Genomic DNA, 19,432 nt, shown 5'->3' with positions numbered 1-19,432 from the left:
AGCTATTGCTTAACCGTAAGTATTCATTATTCTGCTAGTTCTATCGTCGCAGTAGTGGGTTCTAGGATCTACGATTCTAGCGTAGGCCTTGCTATGAGTTTCTACGAATTTTAATCACACCGTGAAAAGTTAGCATGAGTAATTTATTTACAACATACACTTACAAAAATAAACGTCCCCTTGGATTAGAAAGTGCATGAATCATATCTGTGCCCATTTGTAAGGTTTTATAAGAAGACAAAATGGATTCTCGAATTAAAAACAACATTATGGTCTCACATAAATTTATTTCTTCATATACATATGTATAATTCTGCGAATCCGCTGTGTCCCGAGACGCGGCGCGGGTATTTTACAAAATAATGTCTACAAACCTCTAAGAATACATTCACCCCTTTCCTTTGCTTCCGCCATTTTCAATTGCACTAAAATAATTGTTTACAATTTAAAGCTAGGACGTCTTTCATGTGCAGTCACGTCCATCTTAGCAAGGGAAATGCTATGCGCGGAATGGCGAGAGGATACAATACGGAATTGGTTCACTGGACAGAATAACTGTGTTTAGGCTAGATAGCTTTATAGATTGATTGTTTAGCTGCGGTTCTGTATTTATTATATAGTAAAGATATCACATTGGGTATATTCCATTTACTAGCAACATTGAAAAAAATATTCGTTATTGTGCTCAAAAAAAATGTTTGAATTTACACGAGGTTAATTTAATTTAATGAAAAACAATCAAATATAAACTATCTAACCTGAACAAAAGTTATACAAATACATAATTAAAATTAATTGTATAGAAACTCCCATAATAATAAGTAATACGTAAGTACTTACAATAACATAAAATAATAATTAATCACAAAACATTTTTCACAAACGAAACGAAAATTACACAAATTCAGTCTTTAAGAACGCAATATTAATTAATTTGTTCACATGTACAGTCGGAATCATTAAAAACACATTAACAATAGATCTTAAAAATGGATTATTGTGCTACACAAAAATGCACTGGCAAAAACGATGTTTGTACTAAAATGAAACAGCACCGTGATATGGCATAACAAGTAGCTTCTAATGCAATTATGGCTATTATAAAAAATATACAAGGACAGAATTAAAAACACAACGCTATGTTACAAAAATGCTTATGTGCGTAATCGGTTATGGATACATAACGTGTGTGGATAATGGAAGATATTATAATAACCTAAAAACATGGAATGAATTATAATAAAGCTGTTTAGCTGACAAAAGAGAAAATGAAAAGCCTATATTCAAAGTTTTTACGTATTCCTCGGATTACATCAAAGTAATGTTCGATTTATACGATATAAGTTTTATATTTTCTTTACTTGGTGGTTCACAGAGCGTTTCGACCGCTGCGGCCGTGGCCCGCGCTGTCATTACGATCCGTCAATTTACTTAGACGGATGGAATCATTTCCGAAATCAATCATTCATAAAAATGACATTACCTAAGAAGAATAATAAGAAAAAAAAGTGAACCAAAATAATGTAAAATACAAAAAAGTTCATTGACCGTTGATTATACACGTACGCTGCATTATTAACAGGAATTTACACAAAATTATTATTTATCACATCCGCATAGAATAAAGTGATAAAAATTCATTTACCTGCACAAAAACTGATGCTGTTAAACAATTTACGTTATGTTATGCATATGAGTTGACGCTCTGTTAATTTTCCAATCTGCTAGATCTGAATAGTCATTAGGCCTATAACTCGGAATATGGAAAGTACAGAAGTCATTTACAATACAACAAACTCAGAATGCCTACCATATTATTACCATTAATAAAATTCTTTGTCAGGATAAATCAACATACATTTTCAAAAACTGAAATCAATCAACTGGTGTCCTTTTACCTACAGTACAGGTTAATTATTTTAAAGTCAGCAGCAGGCCTACCATCAACTTTTAGGAAAACTAATCTATATTATAATTTGAAAAATTGTAATGACAGCGCAGCGATCGTACCGCTTTGAGAATCAAACTCTATTCTTTTGTGGTTTTTAGTTTGTAGTTGACTTTAATGAAAATAAATACTTATTAGCTGCCATAAAAAATCTAGCTCTCCATTCCTCAAGCGCGTACGTCTCGTATCCCGCCAACATGATTCAACGAGTATTAAATTTCACTAGGCATAACCTCAATTTAACAATTACCTCATTAATTCTACGTACTCGTATATTATTGTTTAATTTACTTTAATTATAACTAAGTGAAACGATTGGCAGTTCTAACGATCGGTCACAAAAAGCGACCAAATCGAGACGTAATATTAGTAATGGTTTATCATTCAATAGAAAGGAGTTATTTTTGAATTGTTCAAAATGTAACTACGCGCAGTTGACTTTATCCCCTAAATTACATACAAGCTCAAATTTAACTTATAGGTAGATAAATCGATACAAGTAGGTATATTGTATAAAACGAGTGAAAAACCTAAAAATCTTATACTAGGCAAGGGGATTACTGTAAAAGATTAAACAACGTACTATACTTAAAGATAGCTTAAAATAGTGAAGTCGCGAGTTACGATCATACGGGGTCCTTACTTACGCGTTTTGAAAAAAACAGTAACAAAATAGCGAATGAAAATGCATGGAACTGTTCGTTTTTAATTCTAAAATGTATGCGCTTTACGAATCCAATAAGTTTCTTTAATCCACATTTTTAGCTTAAGATCGACCGTCCTTCATACCAGGTCCAAACAATAACACACTGACAATAACATTTTCTACCTACATACAGATATGTCATTATTAATCACGATCATTACTAAAAGCAAGCTGCGATTTTATTAAAAGCATAATTCTAAAAAAACAATCGAGAATCATCGATTCGTTATCAGTTATCTAAAGTTGGCTGATAGGCAAGAATAAAATAAAATTACACAGTCGAAAATATAGCTATTTACATAAATATCTACGCACAGGACATACATATAACTCCACATGACACAGCCGATTCGTCTAAAAAGAGTTCAATAATTGTATTGCAAGAATCGAGTTACCACAATATACACTACTTAACATATTTTAACACCCGATATGAAAAATAAACTTCTAATTACAGCTGCAATAACTATTTATACATTATACAATATGTTTGCATATATGTGACGATCAGAATTGGATATATGTAAAAGTTATTTAATTCTCTAAGCGCACTGTTTCAATCACTAACTTACCTTTTAGCAAATTATAATTTCCAACGCGTTACACCGATCGTTAAATAGTTTTGCGAACTCTGTAGTTATATTCTTAATACATCTTTTAAATACATCTAAGTATACTTTAACTGTTCATATGGACTTCATTCTGTTCCATACAGTTAAAAATAGCGAGAACAGGCATATCATAAGTAGTAGGATAATTAATAATATATTTATTACCCTTTAGACTCACAATCAAGTTTTAAGTGGTCACTTTCGTAAATTTACATCATAAGTTGCGTTCCTAGGCACTCATACATGTTAGCCTCATAAGTATATAAGTGAAAATGATGTTAACTAACGGTCAGTCTGTGGAGACAACTACTTAACAGCAAGCGTCGCAAGTCATCCAAGAAAAACAATAAAATACTTCTAGCTAAGTTATAATATGTCGTACAATATTGTTGTTTTTCGTGGATGACGTTTTAGGGAAGCCTTTCGAGAAATGTGTTCAAGATATTTCGGACTCCAACTCACAAATACAAATGCTCTTGTCCATTTTACGAATTCACAAGTAACAGTATATTTCTTGTTAAGGAATCGAAAATATTTAAGTACTTAGTATACGTTTAATCGTGGGTAAAAACAATGTTTTTAAGTCCGCACTTCAATAGTTTAATAGTGGAATTGGTAGTGGTTGTTACAGAAGTTACCTAATTCATTTCATTAATTTACAGTCAAAGCTGTCAATGTAGCCAATAGAGCGGTTACTGACCATTTTATTAGTCGGAATGAAAACAATAAACAAGATCAAGGGAGCCCTGATTTTGATCACATTTTTCGTAAAACCAGCGAACCTACACGGGCGATTAAGTACGTAAGCGACAAGTCCGTTAGACGAGCATGTCTCAGCGTCAGTTAGCGTAGTGGTCGAAGGAGCCCAGGTACTCCAGCGCAGCACGGTAGCAGAAGTCGTACTGGTCCTGATATGAATAAAGAAGTATTTTAATCAAAATTATTAAAGAGAAATACGTCACTCACGTGTGATAGTCGACGGAAAAGTTGGACTATAGTTTCAGTACTTTCAGTACAGTAGTCGACTTTTTTCAAGACGAGTGCAAATGGGGCCGCGTGCACTTTAGTTTTAATCAAATAAAGAGTTGAAATAGCAGACAAATTATATTATTTTAGACCAGTAAGTTGTTACAACAATTGCCGTATAATTGGCCTCATTAAGGTCTTTTATGGAGCTATATTTAAATACATTTACAGTCTCTCTCATCTGAACGTATTCTCCACGGTATTCTCCATCTCCCTACACCAGCCCGGAGTCTGCTTAGAAACCTCCAGACAGTGGAAGCCTCTCAGCTAGTAAATGAGGTAGTAAATGAACATTATGTGATTGTGTAATAATTAAATACTGATGCATTTTTTATTATAATATTGATTATATCTAAAGATGTTACCTCGGTCTGCACCATGGCGGGGCGCTGCGTGCGCAGCGTGCGGACCGTCTGGAACACGTCCACTACGCCCTCGTATTGCATGCGCTCAAGTACCGTTGAGAGGGTAATGAACACCCCCGTGCGACCCACCCCCGCGCTGGAAGGAAAATTATGTTGAAATCGCTGAAGAGGGCAAATCTACAAAATGTTGTCAGAAAGATTTGCGGACCCACTATTTCTCAACAATTGGTTACCAGCTGGTTGGTGGTACTCATATTGAGGATATGTTGGGTCTTAAACCTGATTGTTGGGTTAGAAAAGAATGTTGCAGAAAACTAGTTCATTTACTGTTTTCAAAAATAAAGCTTTATTCTAGGTTACTATAAAATAGCCTGCCATTGAAATGAATCAATACGTTGTTCAATATCTTTAAGTACACTTACCTGCAATGCACAGTGATAGGTCCGTCTTGTCCGAACTGTTCTTTGGTCTTGTGAACCTGTCCAAGGAAGTCGATGAAGCCTTCGCCACTCTTCGGAACTCCCTGTTCGGGCCAGTCCGTGAACTGGAACTGGCGGACCGTCCTCGAAGCCCCATCGCGTGCGTCTGTCACCTATGAAAACATCATAAATAATTCGTGATAGAAGTTCAAAGATTCGCTTTATAATTTGACTCAAAAGTTGTAAAAGATGTGTGTTACCTTGAATTCCCTCAAGATATACTGAGGCATATTGTATTCAGCGATGGGGTCTACTACGAAGCATTGATAGCGTACGGATCGGTCTGAAGGCCAGTATTGATGGCATTTTTCCTAAAAAACAATTTTTTATTTAATCTGACGTCAAAATACACAAAAATAATAAAAAGCTTCATTAGCAGTGTTACTTACCCTGCCCATTTCTTTTAGCTTGGTGAGCATAACAATGATTGTAGAATTGTGCTCCCATAGCATCCGCCAGAAATCGTCTGTTGTGTCAGGAAGTGGTCCCTGAGTTGCGATGTATGCTGATCGGTATCTGTATCCGTCCACAAACGAAGCATTGATGTAATCAGAGCCATCGCGAGGAGTCAAGCAAACGCGACTCGACTCGTACGGCAAGATGTGTACCAGTCTGTTCTTGTGCTTGTTGCAGGGCAAGCTAGCAGAAACGAAACGGCTCGAGTCAGCTTTCATATTAGCCAGTTTCTTAAATTCCAATTCCATACCAGTGATATTTTCAATAGAATCGACACGCATTAGCTTCTGAATATGAGCGTGCAAGTTACGAGCGGGGACTTCAGTATCACCACACACAACAGCCTCGAGTAGCGCGTCATGAATGAAGATGTATTGGTCCTCAGTTTGCACCATGTAGTTTCGCTGAGCTCTCAGACAAGTAACATGGCCATATATATCGACAGTGCGTTCATGTCTAGCCCTTTCGAGCATGGAGTCGATTACGATGAAGCATCCAGTCCTGCCAACGCCAGCCGAACAATGAACAACGAGAGGGCCAGCATCAGGAGGATTCAATGCTCGTACGCGACGCAAGAATTGCAGGAAGGGAGCAGGATGGTCTGGAACACCATGATCGGGCCAGGCGGTGAACTGAAGCTGTTTAATCTCCCTACGCTCAGCTCCACCATTCCTCGTAACTTGGAAAGTACGGATGCAATAGGTCGCTAGTTCTTGAACTTCGGCGATGGTCACCGTCATCATGCCATACGTCTCGCTACCCCGGCTGGGCCAGTACTGGTCACACTTAATCCTCGTTCGCTCCTCCAGCTTAGTCATCATGACTATTGTAGATGTTCGGAGTTCCCAGCACATTCGCCAGAAATCAGTAAAGGTTTCTTGAAGAGGACCCTGGGTAGCAACGTAAGCATTATGTTTACGGTAGCCATCACAATAGTTAGCATTAATATAGTCACTTCCAAGTATTCCATCGATGGGCTGGAGAATGACGCGACTGTGGTCGTATGCAATCACATTAGCGTAACGGTTTTTAGGCTTATTTACTTCCATATTTGAATGATCCCATGTGAATTGTTGACCAGGTTCAATGCTTTCATATTCTTGAGAAAACTTGAGATTGTCATTAGTTTTCAATCTCTCGATATGGTCAGCAAGTTCAGATATAGGGATTGGTGGATGAGAGATCATAGCAGGGGTTTGGAAATTTAGGCGTCTCATTTCTACTGGATCTGATGGAGCCCCAAATCCAACATCAGCTGACATCAATGGCCGAGTTACTGCTGCCTGATCTGGTGTTTTACAAGGTTGTCTTCGTCTCTTCAATATGAATAACAGAACAAAACAAAGCGACAGCATTAGGGCAGCTATAATCGGACCAATGACCCAAACCATGCCAGCCTCTTTCTTGTTTTCTTCAATTCGAATTTCTGGATCTCCATTGATATCTTTAGGATCAGGTCTGCTCGGTTCCTCACCAGGTGGCGCTTCACGCATATCTAGAGATAAATATTCAGAAAACGGACTGGACGTGTAAAGATGTTTCTGAGGCGTATCTACTACAGCACGCACGAATACCCGATATTTTTTACTTGGATTCAATTTTCTGTTTAGGAAACCTTCATACATTTCGTCATTTCCGAGGTGGAAAGTATATAAAATATTTCGTTGTAAGAATTTGGCAGCTATATAAGGAGCATTTTCATCGTCAGTTCTGACATTATTCTTAATTAAATCGTCGGTTAGGAACTGATCCGGATTCTTATGATTATGTGCTTTATCATCAGGTACTACAACTAGATAATAATGAGAAATGGGCCCGTACTCTTCGGAAGCTTGAGGTAGAATAACAAGAATTTCATTTTCAATGACGCCATAGAAATCTGGTTTTACCATAGGTTTCGGTGCCGCCATTTGAGTGGTAACAGTGATCTTGGTTGGTGGTCTATATGAGTCATCGTTAGGTATCGCACTTACGTTAACGTTGTACGTGGTAAATGGTGACAAATCATTGATGGAATACGACGTTCTATCATGCTTAACTATAATCTCTCTTTTCGGTATCTCTTGAGTTTGAGTCATACCTAGCGAATCGACGAACTCTTTGATAGCGTTGTAAGAAATCTTATAGCTAACGGGATTTAATCGTAATGGAGATGTCCAAGATAACGTCATGGAATGCGTGGACACATCTTGAGCCCTCAAGTTTAAAGGCACTTCTTCTGGTTTAACTTTAACAGTAACCTTTTCTGATAATCTACCCAGACCATCTGCTGTTCTGGCAGCCACTGCGACGGCATATTCCGCAAATTTTTCTAAGTTTTCCAGGTCTGCTGAATGCGTTACATGAACACTTTTCTGTTTCCACTCATCTAGATCTTCTACTGGCGTCATGGTATAAAATATAACATAGCCAATAATTTTCTTTCTCGATCGAAACGTTTCCCACCAGACTTCAACACTGGATTCTGAAGTTGCGACAGCTTTTAATGACATAGGCGCTCTACCAATATCTCTTTCTGTGTGGGCAGTTATTTCTTTGCTGTAAGGCCCAACTCCTTGTATAGTGTAAGCTCTAACCTTAAAAACATAGTGAGCGTCTTCTTCTAAACCAGTAAAAACTGCTTTATTTCCTTCAGTTTTCTTTTCAATCGCCGAAGCCTGGTCACCTTTCTTATAGAATTGGACATCATATTTCTTAATTTGGCCACTTCGGTCTGCCCTGATTGGAGGTTCCCATGTTATGCTTATAATATCTGGTGTTTGGAAATGGTAGCTGACATTAGTGGGTGGGCCCTTTGGTGCACCTTCAGGTGTTAGCCAATATTTAATTGTTTCCTGTCCAATACCGATATGATTTTTACCGGCTACCCTAAACTCGTATTGTACTCCTCTTTCTAAATCATTAATTTTATGTGACGTGACCTTCGTTCCGAAATTCTCTTCATCAAGTAGTTGGTCTTTGATGCCATATCTCAATCGGTATCCTAACAAATCTCCATAAGTCTGGGTCGGTCTAGCCCATTCTATTTCAATCGAGACAATCGGCTCTCGCTCTAAGACCCTGGAAAAGGATTATAATATTAGAAATAATATCTTCTGTGGTTATTATATTCTAGAAAGTTGGTTATCTACATACTTGAGGTTAACGGTAGGCCTGTTTGGCACACCGCCGGGGGTCTTAATAGACACCGGCGCACTGCGGTCTCCGTCGCCCTTCCTCGTCAGAGCAGCCACCTGGACGCTGTACTTGGTATCCGGCTGTAGGCCAGAGACGTTCAGCTCCAATGTGGTCTCGTCCATCACGTTGAATCTCATAGGGTCGTTTAGAAGACTCTTGCCCTATGGAGTTAAAGATCATAGTAAGAAATCATATCATACTAATATTATAAATGCGAAAGTTTGCGACGATAGATGTATGTTTGTAATTAAGTACTATTTAAAAAAAGATTACTGGTTGGATTTTAATAAAATTTGGTGCACGGTTTGAATAAAACCAGAATAGCACATTGGAATAATACAACCAATATTCATACGGGAGCCGCAGCACAATAGACATTTATTTTAAATTAAAGGTTATCTTTTGTAAACAGTTGAATGTCATGTAAATTAGAATAAACTTTTGCTTCATTATAATTCTATTTACCTCTTCTCTGATTTCTTGCACATGAACATGGTAGCCTCGGATGATGCCATTCTTCTCTTTTTCATGTGGTTGCTTCCACGTGACATGGATGGATGTGGAGTTGATTGCGTTCACCTTCACGTCTTGAGGTTCCCCGGGCACTGTGACACACAAACCGAATGTGAGATATCTTTCTCAGACCTGTTTGAAATCTGACCTAAATGCCCTATCAGCATCTACGGGAGCGTGCTAGAGAAAAACTACCTAAAGCGACTCAAGGGTCTAAATCTGGTTTTTAAGCGTCATAGGCTTCATATTACTGCAAATTTAATACATTGATGGTTGAAGTGCGGTCGGTAAACGCCGTCGCGTTGCTGATAGAGCATCCAGGTCCGGCGAATGTCTAACAATCGCCGCTCAGCATCTCGATCGGGCATTTGAATACCAACACACACTGAGATTATCATTACGCCCTTTCACATCACCATAACCAATTAAAATCCATTACCTTCCAATCCACATCGTTTAGTACAACTAAAATTGTCAAGCGTTTACATAGAGAGAACATTTAGTAAGTATTATCTATTAGTAGTCCAAAGCAGCATAAAACTATAACTATAATCTTATTACACACACTGCAAGGGATCATGCTTCGGGAAATCAGACTTGGGGACGATCACTGCAGTAAAAGTCACGCCAAATCTTTCAAACACCAGAAGTCATGCTCAATAGGTAACCGCTTGCAGTTTGTTATAAATCGTCAGATCAAGTTGCTAGGAAGAATTAACTACATTAAAGCTTAGGCACAAGCACAAACGCACATAAAAACAAGCACTATAGTAATTTGTACTCACTCCTGATGGCTGTACGGGTTACCAGCGGCCCATACAAAGTCAGTGACGAGAGAAAAAAGAGAAAAACGCATTCAAATACATTTAAGACAAATTGTGCGAACATTGCAGGGCGAACGGAACTACTAAGTGAGAGATTACGAGTAGAACGCTTGTAGAATTGGGGGTACTCTTATTTTACTTCCTCGTGTATTTTGAGCTCTTTAGGAGCACATTCGGGGTAAGCCACTTGGGACCCCAGCGGAGTTATATGTTCGCCTGCATTGCCTTTTTCTTTTCCTAAAGCGTACATTAAAACATCATCAAACAATTTCGGAAAATTAAAGACCTCGCCTATTCAAGAACTGTCTTTGAAAAAGAGTTAGTCGTAATAATCTAGGATGTAATGGGGAAAAGAAATTGGCAAGCATATCGTAGTTTCTTGTCCCTCAGCTCAGAGAAGACACTCACACGCACATGTATTGATTACGCGACGGCGCCAGTCTTTATGTGTGTGCTTCATGTGTAGGTCAGGTCTTGTCTATGTGCGCCGATCTTCTGTGTGTGTGAGCTTCGTACCTTGTGTTTGTAGTCTTCAGTGATGTTTGTGACAGTGTCGTAGTGTCTTTGTTCTTGACTGTGGTCTTCGAAACTGTTCAGTATAATATCAGGAGTTACCAGGAATATCTCGTAGCGTTCTTTTTGAGTCCCGTCCGTTCTTTGTTAACGGCAATAGCGAACGTTAGGCATAAATAGTATTTGTATGTCACAATATCTAGTGTGCATGCACGACGAAAAGTTGATAGAGTATACAGAAGAGAGAAGAAAGGCAAGAGAGAAATCGCTACTGGCAAGAAGTTGTAGCTTAGAGCAAGTTAGATAGACAGAGATAGAGTAAAGATAGAGGTAGCGCGTAGTCTAGAACCGAGCAGACGGAGTAAATACAGGCGAAGAGCGTCGCTCATGTAATCCGTTGGATCCTAAGGCCAATTGCTGGAAATGAAATTTTGACGGATCCTCGGGACTTCGACAGCCTTCCCGCTAATAGAAAGTAGTAAGATAGTACAGTGAGTGGAGAAGTAGTTGTGAGTATAGAGTATAGTATAGCATGCGCGCGTGTCGTGTGGGGACGGTATTGGTATTCAAATGCGGCGCTCGTGCCTGGTGAGTGTCGAGCGCGAAACCGACTGATCTAGCTTCCCGCTTCTCCAAATAGAAGTAGCCCCTATTATGTTAGAAATACAGTTCTAAATAGAGAAGCAGGTATTGGCAGATCAGCGGTTATCGCCTGTGAGTGTCACGCACTCGCTCTCTCACCTCGTGTCGTCGCTAAGTAGTGCTGAGTGCTTCCTAAAAGTGCAGTCTGCCTCACGCAACCAAACAGATAACTAGCAAGGTTGTGTGTGTCAGACGTGGACCTATATAAGGGTCTTATTTCTAAGTTACGTGCCCCGTCGTATGAAGATATGAGTCCGTGTTACAATGACAACCGAAATCAGGCACAATGAAAAGACGACGCAAGGCTCAATTTAGCTTGAAATCGTAAATGGAAATATCTTACATAAGATACCGGCCGTAACTTACAAATAAGGCACCAGGTGCCTAGTGAAATTAACTGAACGAAAAATGGTGCTGTGTCGTAAAGAAAACATGCAAAATTGTGTCCATCTCTAAATACTTAACAACTGTGCGCCAAAATTATAATACAGGTGCCGTCGACACTATGTCAGGTGCAATATAAAGTTTGCATTTCAGTGAGTGCCATCATCAGCCCAAACGGCTGGCCACCAAAAGAAAATCATTACATGTGACAGTGAGTGGGAACCACACCGCCGACAGCGGCGATGCAATGATAAATTAGTGACATGATATAACATAGTACATGTTCATCAGCAAGCATAGTAAAATTTCGTTACAAGAATTAACCTCCTCGATTAGAATCCTGCTATATGCTCATAAAAAGGGAACAAAAGAAAAAAATGACATTAGTAATTTTGATAGTAACAGCGCTTACGGTTCGAGGTTGCGATGATTATAATAATATTTGTAGACGAATATAATATAATCAAAAATCAGACCCACCACCAATGTGTTAGCAAATATTTGACAGTCATTAGATTGGAATACAGACAAAATTGAAACTATTTGTTTAATTGTAGATACATTATAAATCGTGTAAACTCATTAATGGTACAATGTGTTTCAATTTTGACTGGCATCCAATGCAAAGGTAAAATCGTTCATGAATTATGCTGAACGAAGTAGTGAAGGTTATTTTAATGACATGACATTGAATGAAGTCATGAAGGATTTTCCTTATTACCCAAACATATGTATTAATCCAGAAACCTTAGCACCAGTACATAAAGATTATTAAAAGTTAATGTTGTTATTCTTGATATGCTTTATGTAAATGTAATATTAGAGGGTGTTGCTTCTTAGTACTCTCAAGATGCCCTCGGGGGGTTCCAGGAAGAGAGGGCTAAATGTTATATTACTTTAGAGGCCTCTGATATTACATCGCCAAAGAACTTCGTTAATTTAATTTGAGATAATTGAAATATTGATTGGTTAGATTTAATTCCTTTGGCTGTGTAGTCTCCATTTTATGATAAAATTGTTAAAATGTATGTAAACGTTTATAATTTAAATAACCATCTAATAAATACCATAGGCTGCGATGAACACTTCCGGGGGACCGATTGTTTGTTCGCTTGCTCAATAGTATTACAAAAAATACGACGAATACACTTTTATATAATCTTTAGAAGATGCAAGCATTTTCATAAATTGGAGACTACAGACTAAAAAGGTGTTATTAAAGTTGCCAATGAGTTGTCATGACACGTACCGTCTTCATGAGTGCGGACGGTGACGGGGTACGAGGCGGGGCCGTCCCCCACGCTAGTCCCGGCGAGGACCCAGATTCGGTACTGGGTCCAGCGCCGCAGCTCGTCCAGGATAAACGACGTTTGGTTCAGTTTCACCACCGTCGCCTCAGAGTCGCCACGCTCCGACTCCACACACAGCAGCTTGTAATAAGCGATCCGCCCGTTCGCTCGCTCAGCGGGCGGCGGTTGCCAAGACACCCGAATCGAAGTGGGAGAAATCGCCGCGGCAGTTACATTCATCGGGGGCGCTCCAGGAACTAAACAAGCTCAATAATAAGGAAAACAATCCTCGGATCTGCAACTGAAACTGGGCGCTCGGCGCTCGCGAGCCGCGCGCCCCGTTAGACCCACAACCGACCTAACCGATGCAATCACTGAATGCGATTGGAAAACAAAAAGATAAATGTGCCCAAAACAAAAAGAAATGACGGCTCAGCCGTCAAAATAAAGTCGAGCATGCACATGTGTGTGTGTGTGTGTGAGTGTATGATCCGCTCGCCCATACATCTCTTGTCTCATCCGTCACACTTTCTCCTGTTGGAAGAAAATTGTGATGATTATGTCCGAGCTGGCGACTGACGAAATTTATATACTAGCAAACTCGTAAACATGATGGATCAATTAATTGCTTCGTCAGACGCGTCGCTCTCTGTATTAAAAAATAAAATAAAAACAGGTCACTCGAGGCGTTAACCTCAGATTAAAACTGACCTACGAACAACATAAAGCTACTACTAAAGCCCTTGATCCATTAGTTAATAAGACCGCCGAGTTGCGAGCCCGCTTATGGAGCAATAACATAACTTCAGTTTTAAAAATGGCGACTCAGCTCGCGGGGTGAGCGGGTGAGATCGAGCTTCTTAAAACTGCAATTATGTAGCTGATCCGAGGCGAGGCGACGTTAGCCTTACGGCCGCGGCTTCACCAGCCGATGGATCCAGGGCTCCAGGTACTGTGTACGCATTTGATTGGAAAGCGGCGTATTTTCTTGCGTACACTTTACCCGTCGACAATGTACGATTACGAACACATATCGTGATATATAAAACTTGTGCTAGTGCTGTATTACTGGCGGCGTGCCGGGCAGGTGCTTTTATGTGAATACTTATTACGGGAGGAGTTACCTGGACCACCATAGAATCACACTTTCACACATTTTCACAAAACGCTGGCTGGAAAGGCACTCGTTATTCATAAAGTTTAAATGCAAATCCATCTTTGCCGTGAAAAGAAGACATAAACTAGAAAACATAAAAAAATTCGCTGTTTCTTCTTTGCCAATTACGCTGGATTAATAAAGCGTTGGAACAAATATCAAAATATTTATTTTTTCACGGAGATAACAGTAGAAGCGGGCTTACAACGGAGGTTTATTACAACGCCATGAAAAATATGAAAACTCCGAGACAGGAAAACCGAGAAAAATAAAATTTTACGTTAAAATGATAATTAGTATTCTTTCTAGACTGTTTCTGAAAGGTTATGTTCATTTTGTGGTAATAATTAGTAGATGAAAGAAGCCATAGTTTAAAAGGCTATTTATTTTTAAACGAAGATTTCTTTGGCGGCCAGTTTTATTTTTAGTGTTAAAATTAAGATTTTTCGAATGAATATTCTCGTGTTAAACACACAGATTCATATTTCTTTTTTTTTAATATATAGTGCCAGTCGTCAAGTGCCTTCCCAGCCAGTCTACCACTCTCACGTCACTCCAACAGGCCCTGGTGTGGACATACCATATTGTTTTGTTCGGACCGCGATGGGGGGTGTCGTGGCCCCCTCCCCCTGTTGTGACCTCGCTGCCAGCCAGATGTAGTACAACGTGTTGGGGTACAACCCGTTCAGAGTGTATGTCTCCGCTATGGGGATCCGCCTAGATTTGGAAAATAGAGGTTATTGATATGTCAACACTTATTGATAACATTGGAAACATGCTACACCCACAATATAATGTACATTTAGAACCAAATATATTTCATACAATAATTACACCATTTATGTAAATTAAATTATACAAATATATCGTTTAGAGAATTTACGAATTTAAATAAATGAATGGGCATTGGGATGAATGATTTTTTTATCTGTAAAATCTGTATTTGTACAAATCAATGTATGTGTGTGATATAAAATTGGAAAGTTATGTTACATTATGTTGTAAAGGAGTTACTAGATCACCAAAGAAAAAAAGGTGCCAGAACACATTCTTAAATTAAACCACTAGACTTACTTCCGGTGGTGCTCCTTGGCGTAGGTGTCATTCCAGTACAGCTCGTAGGAGACAATGTTGTCACCAGCGTGTGCGGGGCGTCGCCACGATAACGTCACGGACGTCTCGCCTGCCTCCACTGCGACTAGGTTCGAAGGCTGAGATGGCACGCCTGATACAATAAATGATGTATAAAATAATGTTACTTGTATGTTGGGATATCTTTGCTCAAAAAAAAAAAACTATGTGGTGACGTGAAATGTGTCTAATAAAAAAAAAGAATCTATTTATTGAACGTCATCATGGTTTCATTTTTAATTATTCAAACCAGCCAGCTAAAAATATGAACGGAATTATTTTTAGAAAACAGTTGAATTTTGCTGGTTTTTTAAATATTCTAGGTTCTCTCGTTCCTAGAAAGTTACATTATTGTTGTGATTCTTACCTTGCTGTGTCTTGACTTGTACCGGAGCCGATATAGGTCCAGGTCCAACCGAGGTGAAGGCTTGGACTCGTATCGTGTACACTGTGTGAGGAGTCAGTTCGCTGATCGTCGTCAGGTGGGAGTTGTCCATCTGACAAAGCCAAGGCAATGACAGATTAAACATTTAAATTAAAAATCCTTATTGCATTTCATTCATTCAGAGCACGTTAATAATATGAAATAGGAAGTCTGTCTATTTGTTTGATACGTTTTCATAGCTATTTTACTGAATCCATTTTGATGAAATTTAGGGTCAACAAACATCTTATACTAAAGTCCAGTGGTACTATTTATTATTCTGCGCTCCAACTTCAACTTACCATCTGAGAGTGCCAAGATTGTAGTTGTTGCGATGGGTCTGTTGTGTAGTAAATCTTGTAACCCTGCAAACAAAAGACAATAATTATGAATGGTGAAATGCTATGGTGATATGCTCCTGAGGTAGGAGGTTGTCGTCAAGGGTATTATGCGTGCATGTGGTTTGACAACTAGGGATGGAGACGACCATGCGAACTGGAACGAAAATGTAGGAAAGCGGATCCTGGGCTCGACGTTCAATTGCTGAGAAAACTGCCGGGTAAACGCTGAGAATATTGCAATTGCTATTATTTCCTACAAAATAGTTTTTGTTTATTAAGTTTACTTCCCCTCCAATTTGCAACAGAACAAACTGGCCAACAGTATAGCTAATTGATTCACTTCTTGACACGGCGCGACCGCGCCGCAAATTTGTCTAAACAAAGATTCAACCGCATCATTCTGTAAATTGAAATGTCTTGTGAGTTCTATGAGAACTTACTGTGACTTGTCCGTTTGGTGTCTCTGGCTCGTCCCACTGTATGACCATGGTGCTGGAGCTTAGTGGACGCACTTGGACATTCCTCGGGGCGGATCCAGGCTCTGAAATAATACACTATATTATACATTGTTCTAAAATTATCCTACTTCTTATTTATTTCAATGATGAAATTAATAAAATTATTCTCATAGACGTAACTATGTCAATTTATTATGCCGTAAGAAAGTATTTGAATAATAGACAGTAAGTGTTGTGTGTACTGTTTAATATTTATTATTTTTATTTAAATCTGTGTTTGCACAGTCATTACTGTGATTATGATTTTGCAAGAAAGATTATTTAGTGATAATGTGAATTAATTAAGTTTTTAAAATAGATGTGTATCTCTCTTTCTCAGCCGCAAAGCGTCGGAGCCCAGAGCTATCAGAGCTGTGATTAATTTTCATTTATGGTAAAATATAGATATATACTTATATAGTAAGATCAAGAAGGAAATAGAACACATACATTCTATTTTACAAAATACTAAAATCTAACGTAAATTACTACGGCTACACACATACATCATTAACAAAACATTGAAAACAATACAATGGAGAAGACGAACATTACTTCTATTATTTTAACATAAGCAAATTATTTACCACTACTGCGTTATTCTATATTCGTTAAACAATGGTTATAATATACATAAAATAAAGCTTAAAATTGTATAACAGATTTCTCAATCATAATTACTGGCGTTTAGCTTAGGTTTTGCCATCTACACGCAAAAGAGCCACTACATAACCAATTTCAAGGCGCATTTTGAATTAAAACGAGAATCCCCATTGAATGATAGTTAAAATGTAAAATATCAACCGTCTTACTTCTAACAGATTAAACAATACCTAAAGTTAAACTTGCTAAATATATTATCCGTCCAGAATGAAAAGATACTGACATGGAAAGTGACATCTAAAAATGGAAGGTTAATGAGTTTAGAAGTGTTTTAACTTTAGATATAATTTATAATCTTCTTGTAATAAGATGGTGTATACTATCATCCCACTAACTCGCACCGTCTACCCTAAGCATAAGCCATGCTCGAACATCCAAACTCCATTACTCGAAAAAAAACCACAAAGTTTAAAAGAAATAAATTTCAAAACAACGCTTGTATCCGAAGGTTAAAGGCATTTTCCATAAAACCGTAATAATTCAAATCCTATTACCATAAAAGTAATAATAAGAGAACAACGCAATATCAAATTAAGGAGCGACTCGACTCATCTCAATTATGTTCAAAATGGAAATAAAAATGTGACAATAAGCGCCCAGGGCACAATAGAGACTTAATAGGATTTGTAATCGTAGCCTCCGACACAAAAAGGGGCGTGACTCAATGAAAAATCTCTTTTCTGTTTATAATTCTCGGAAAGGACGAAACAATAAAAGTTTTTCGGGGTTGAGCAATATTAAAACGCCATAATCCCATTTGGAAGCGGAGGCGACGGAGCAAACTTTCTGTTATTAGAAACGTAAAGAAGATAAAAAGATCTGGCAACAATTTTGATACAGAAGCGTTTCATTACCAACTCATCTGAGTTGTATTTTTGTCTGTGCCGTGACACGGGACATTTCAACCGAGTTTCACAAGTCAAATTTAATATTCATGGTGAATTAGACGAGAAAGCTTGTCGTGTTACAAAAGAAATGTATTAAATTGTTAAAAGATATCCTTGTTGAACAAAATAACAAATAGTTGCAGACAAACACAGCGCGATTTATTACTGCGGAAATTAATATAGTTATCATCACTGCACCAACTAAAAATGTAGTAAAAATCATGCTTTTTAGACACCGCTGAAATCCCAAGTTAGGAATTTTGATACTTACTGGTACCTCCATACAAGGAATCCACTGGAAGCCGCAAGACAAACACATCATTAGTTATCAGGGCATTTAATTACAATCAAAGAACACACAAACTGTGCACAAAGGGAAAAAGAGGTGATAAAATTTTATTTTTTTTCACATATCTCATTTATTAATCGAGTTTAACGGAATGGTGCATGAAAAACTGTATAAAAAATAATACGCACTACGGCTAAAATCTATAGAAACGAAAATAATTGTGCAAATCAAACTGAAGATAAAGAATTTAATCACGGTACAAGAGATTACGTTCGCAGGCACATAAGTCATTATATACCTGATGAAGATGATATTCTAGTTTTAATTAACATTTTCGTAACTTTTTGACATTTTTTTGGTGAATTTTAGTATTATTAAGTAAACATTTTGAAAAAGACAATTTAAAATTTAACGTTAATTAAACTTTAACAGTAACAATAATAAAACAACACAATGACATCTTCACATAATCATAAATAGGGCCGAATCGGCCACGCCTCTAGTCACTGTACCATGATTTCAATAAAAAAAGTTAAAAGCGTAAACTTACATGAAGCGACGGCGTTGAATGTCGCAAACGCGTAGGCATGGAAAGACGTTGAAACAAATCTTAAAACTCATAACAGCGCACAAAATCAAAACTATTTACTTAATAATGAAACAAATGAACGTAATGATGTCAAGTAGAAAGCGAGATGAAAACTAAATTTGAATAAGCAAATGGGCAAATGCGTTGTAAGACGTTTTTAGGATAAGATTAGAAATAACAATTGTAACAAGTTGAAAACTGCAGATGTTTTTTGGAGTTCAAAGTTCTTTAATTCTATATATTTATACGAATTTCGAAGTTAGAGTAAGTGACTACATAGTTTTATAGGAGATTATAATAGGTAATAAATTAGACATTATGATATAAGAGCATATTTTTAATTAGTTGTTGTTGATGATGACTCTGTAGTTGACGTAGAAATAGTAATTTCTGTCCATAAGGACATTACTATGCGGTTCTTGGTAGTGAAAAACACTTTTTAATTTTAGCAAAAGTTTCTTAAGAATTCGTGAATTGCATTGTTTATGGTATGTAATTTGCTGATACAGAATGGTAATTGAT

The 19,432-nt window shown here is 37.9% G+C and overlaps 1 protein-coding gene across 5 annotated transcripts in view; it reads right to left on the bottom strand.

Annotated features, from left to right (window-relative positions):
* Window positions 1–267: 267 nt before the first annotated feature.
* The window catches only part of Lar (Leukocyte-antigen-related-like), a 360,684-nt gene continuing 341,519 nt past the window's right edge, over window positions 268–19,432 (bottom strand). For 2 of the 5 annotated variants that reach the window (XM_053750781.1, XM_053750783.1), the window contains 14 exons: window positions 18,304–18,327; window positions 16,426–16,526; window positions 15,947–16,009; window positions 15,588–15,717; window positions 15,164–15,314; window positions 14,670–14,806; window positions 12,894–13,190; window positions 9,234–9,373; window positions 8,727–8,929; window positions 5,525–8,651; window positions 5,336–5,446; window positions 5,079–5,248; window positions 4,657–4,792; window positions 268–4,173 (listed from right to left, as the gene is read on the bottom strand). In XM_053750781.1, coding sequence (XP_053606756.1) covers window positions 4,105–4,173; window positions 4,657–4,792; window positions 5,079–5,248; window positions 5,336–5,446; window positions 5,525–8,651; window positions 8,727–8,929; window positions 9,234–9,373; window positions 12,894–13,190; window positions 14,670–14,806; window positions 15,164–15,314; window positions 15,588–15,717; window positions 15,947–16,009; window positions 16,426–16,526; window positions 18,304–18,327 — 4,859 coding nt within the window. In that variant the 3' untranslated portion in view covers window positions 268–4,104. The remainder of the gene's footprint in view (window positions 4,174–4,656; window positions 4,793–5,078; window positions 5,249–5,335; window positions 5,447–5,524; window positions 8,652–8,726; window positions 8,930–9,233; window positions 9,374–12,893; window positions 13,191–14,669; window positions 14,807–15,163; window positions 15,315–15,587; window positions 15,718–15,946; window positions 16,010–16,425; window positions 16,527–18,303; window positions 18,328–19,432) is intronic. The other 3 variants (XM_053750784.1, XM_053750782.1, XM_053750785.1) reach the window with 3 other exon arrangements.

Source organism: Plodia interpunctella, chromosome 10 (genome assembly GCF_027563975.2).
Source record: "Plodia interpunctella isolate USDA-ARS_2022_Savannah chromosome 10, ilPloInte3.2, whole genome shotgun sequence".
NCBI classification, from domain to species: domain Eukaryota; kingdom Metazoa; phylum Arthropoda; class Insecta; order Lepidoptera; family Pyralidae; genus Plodia; species Plodia interpunctella.
This window is presented reverse-complemented; position numbering and strand designations above follow the sequence as displayed.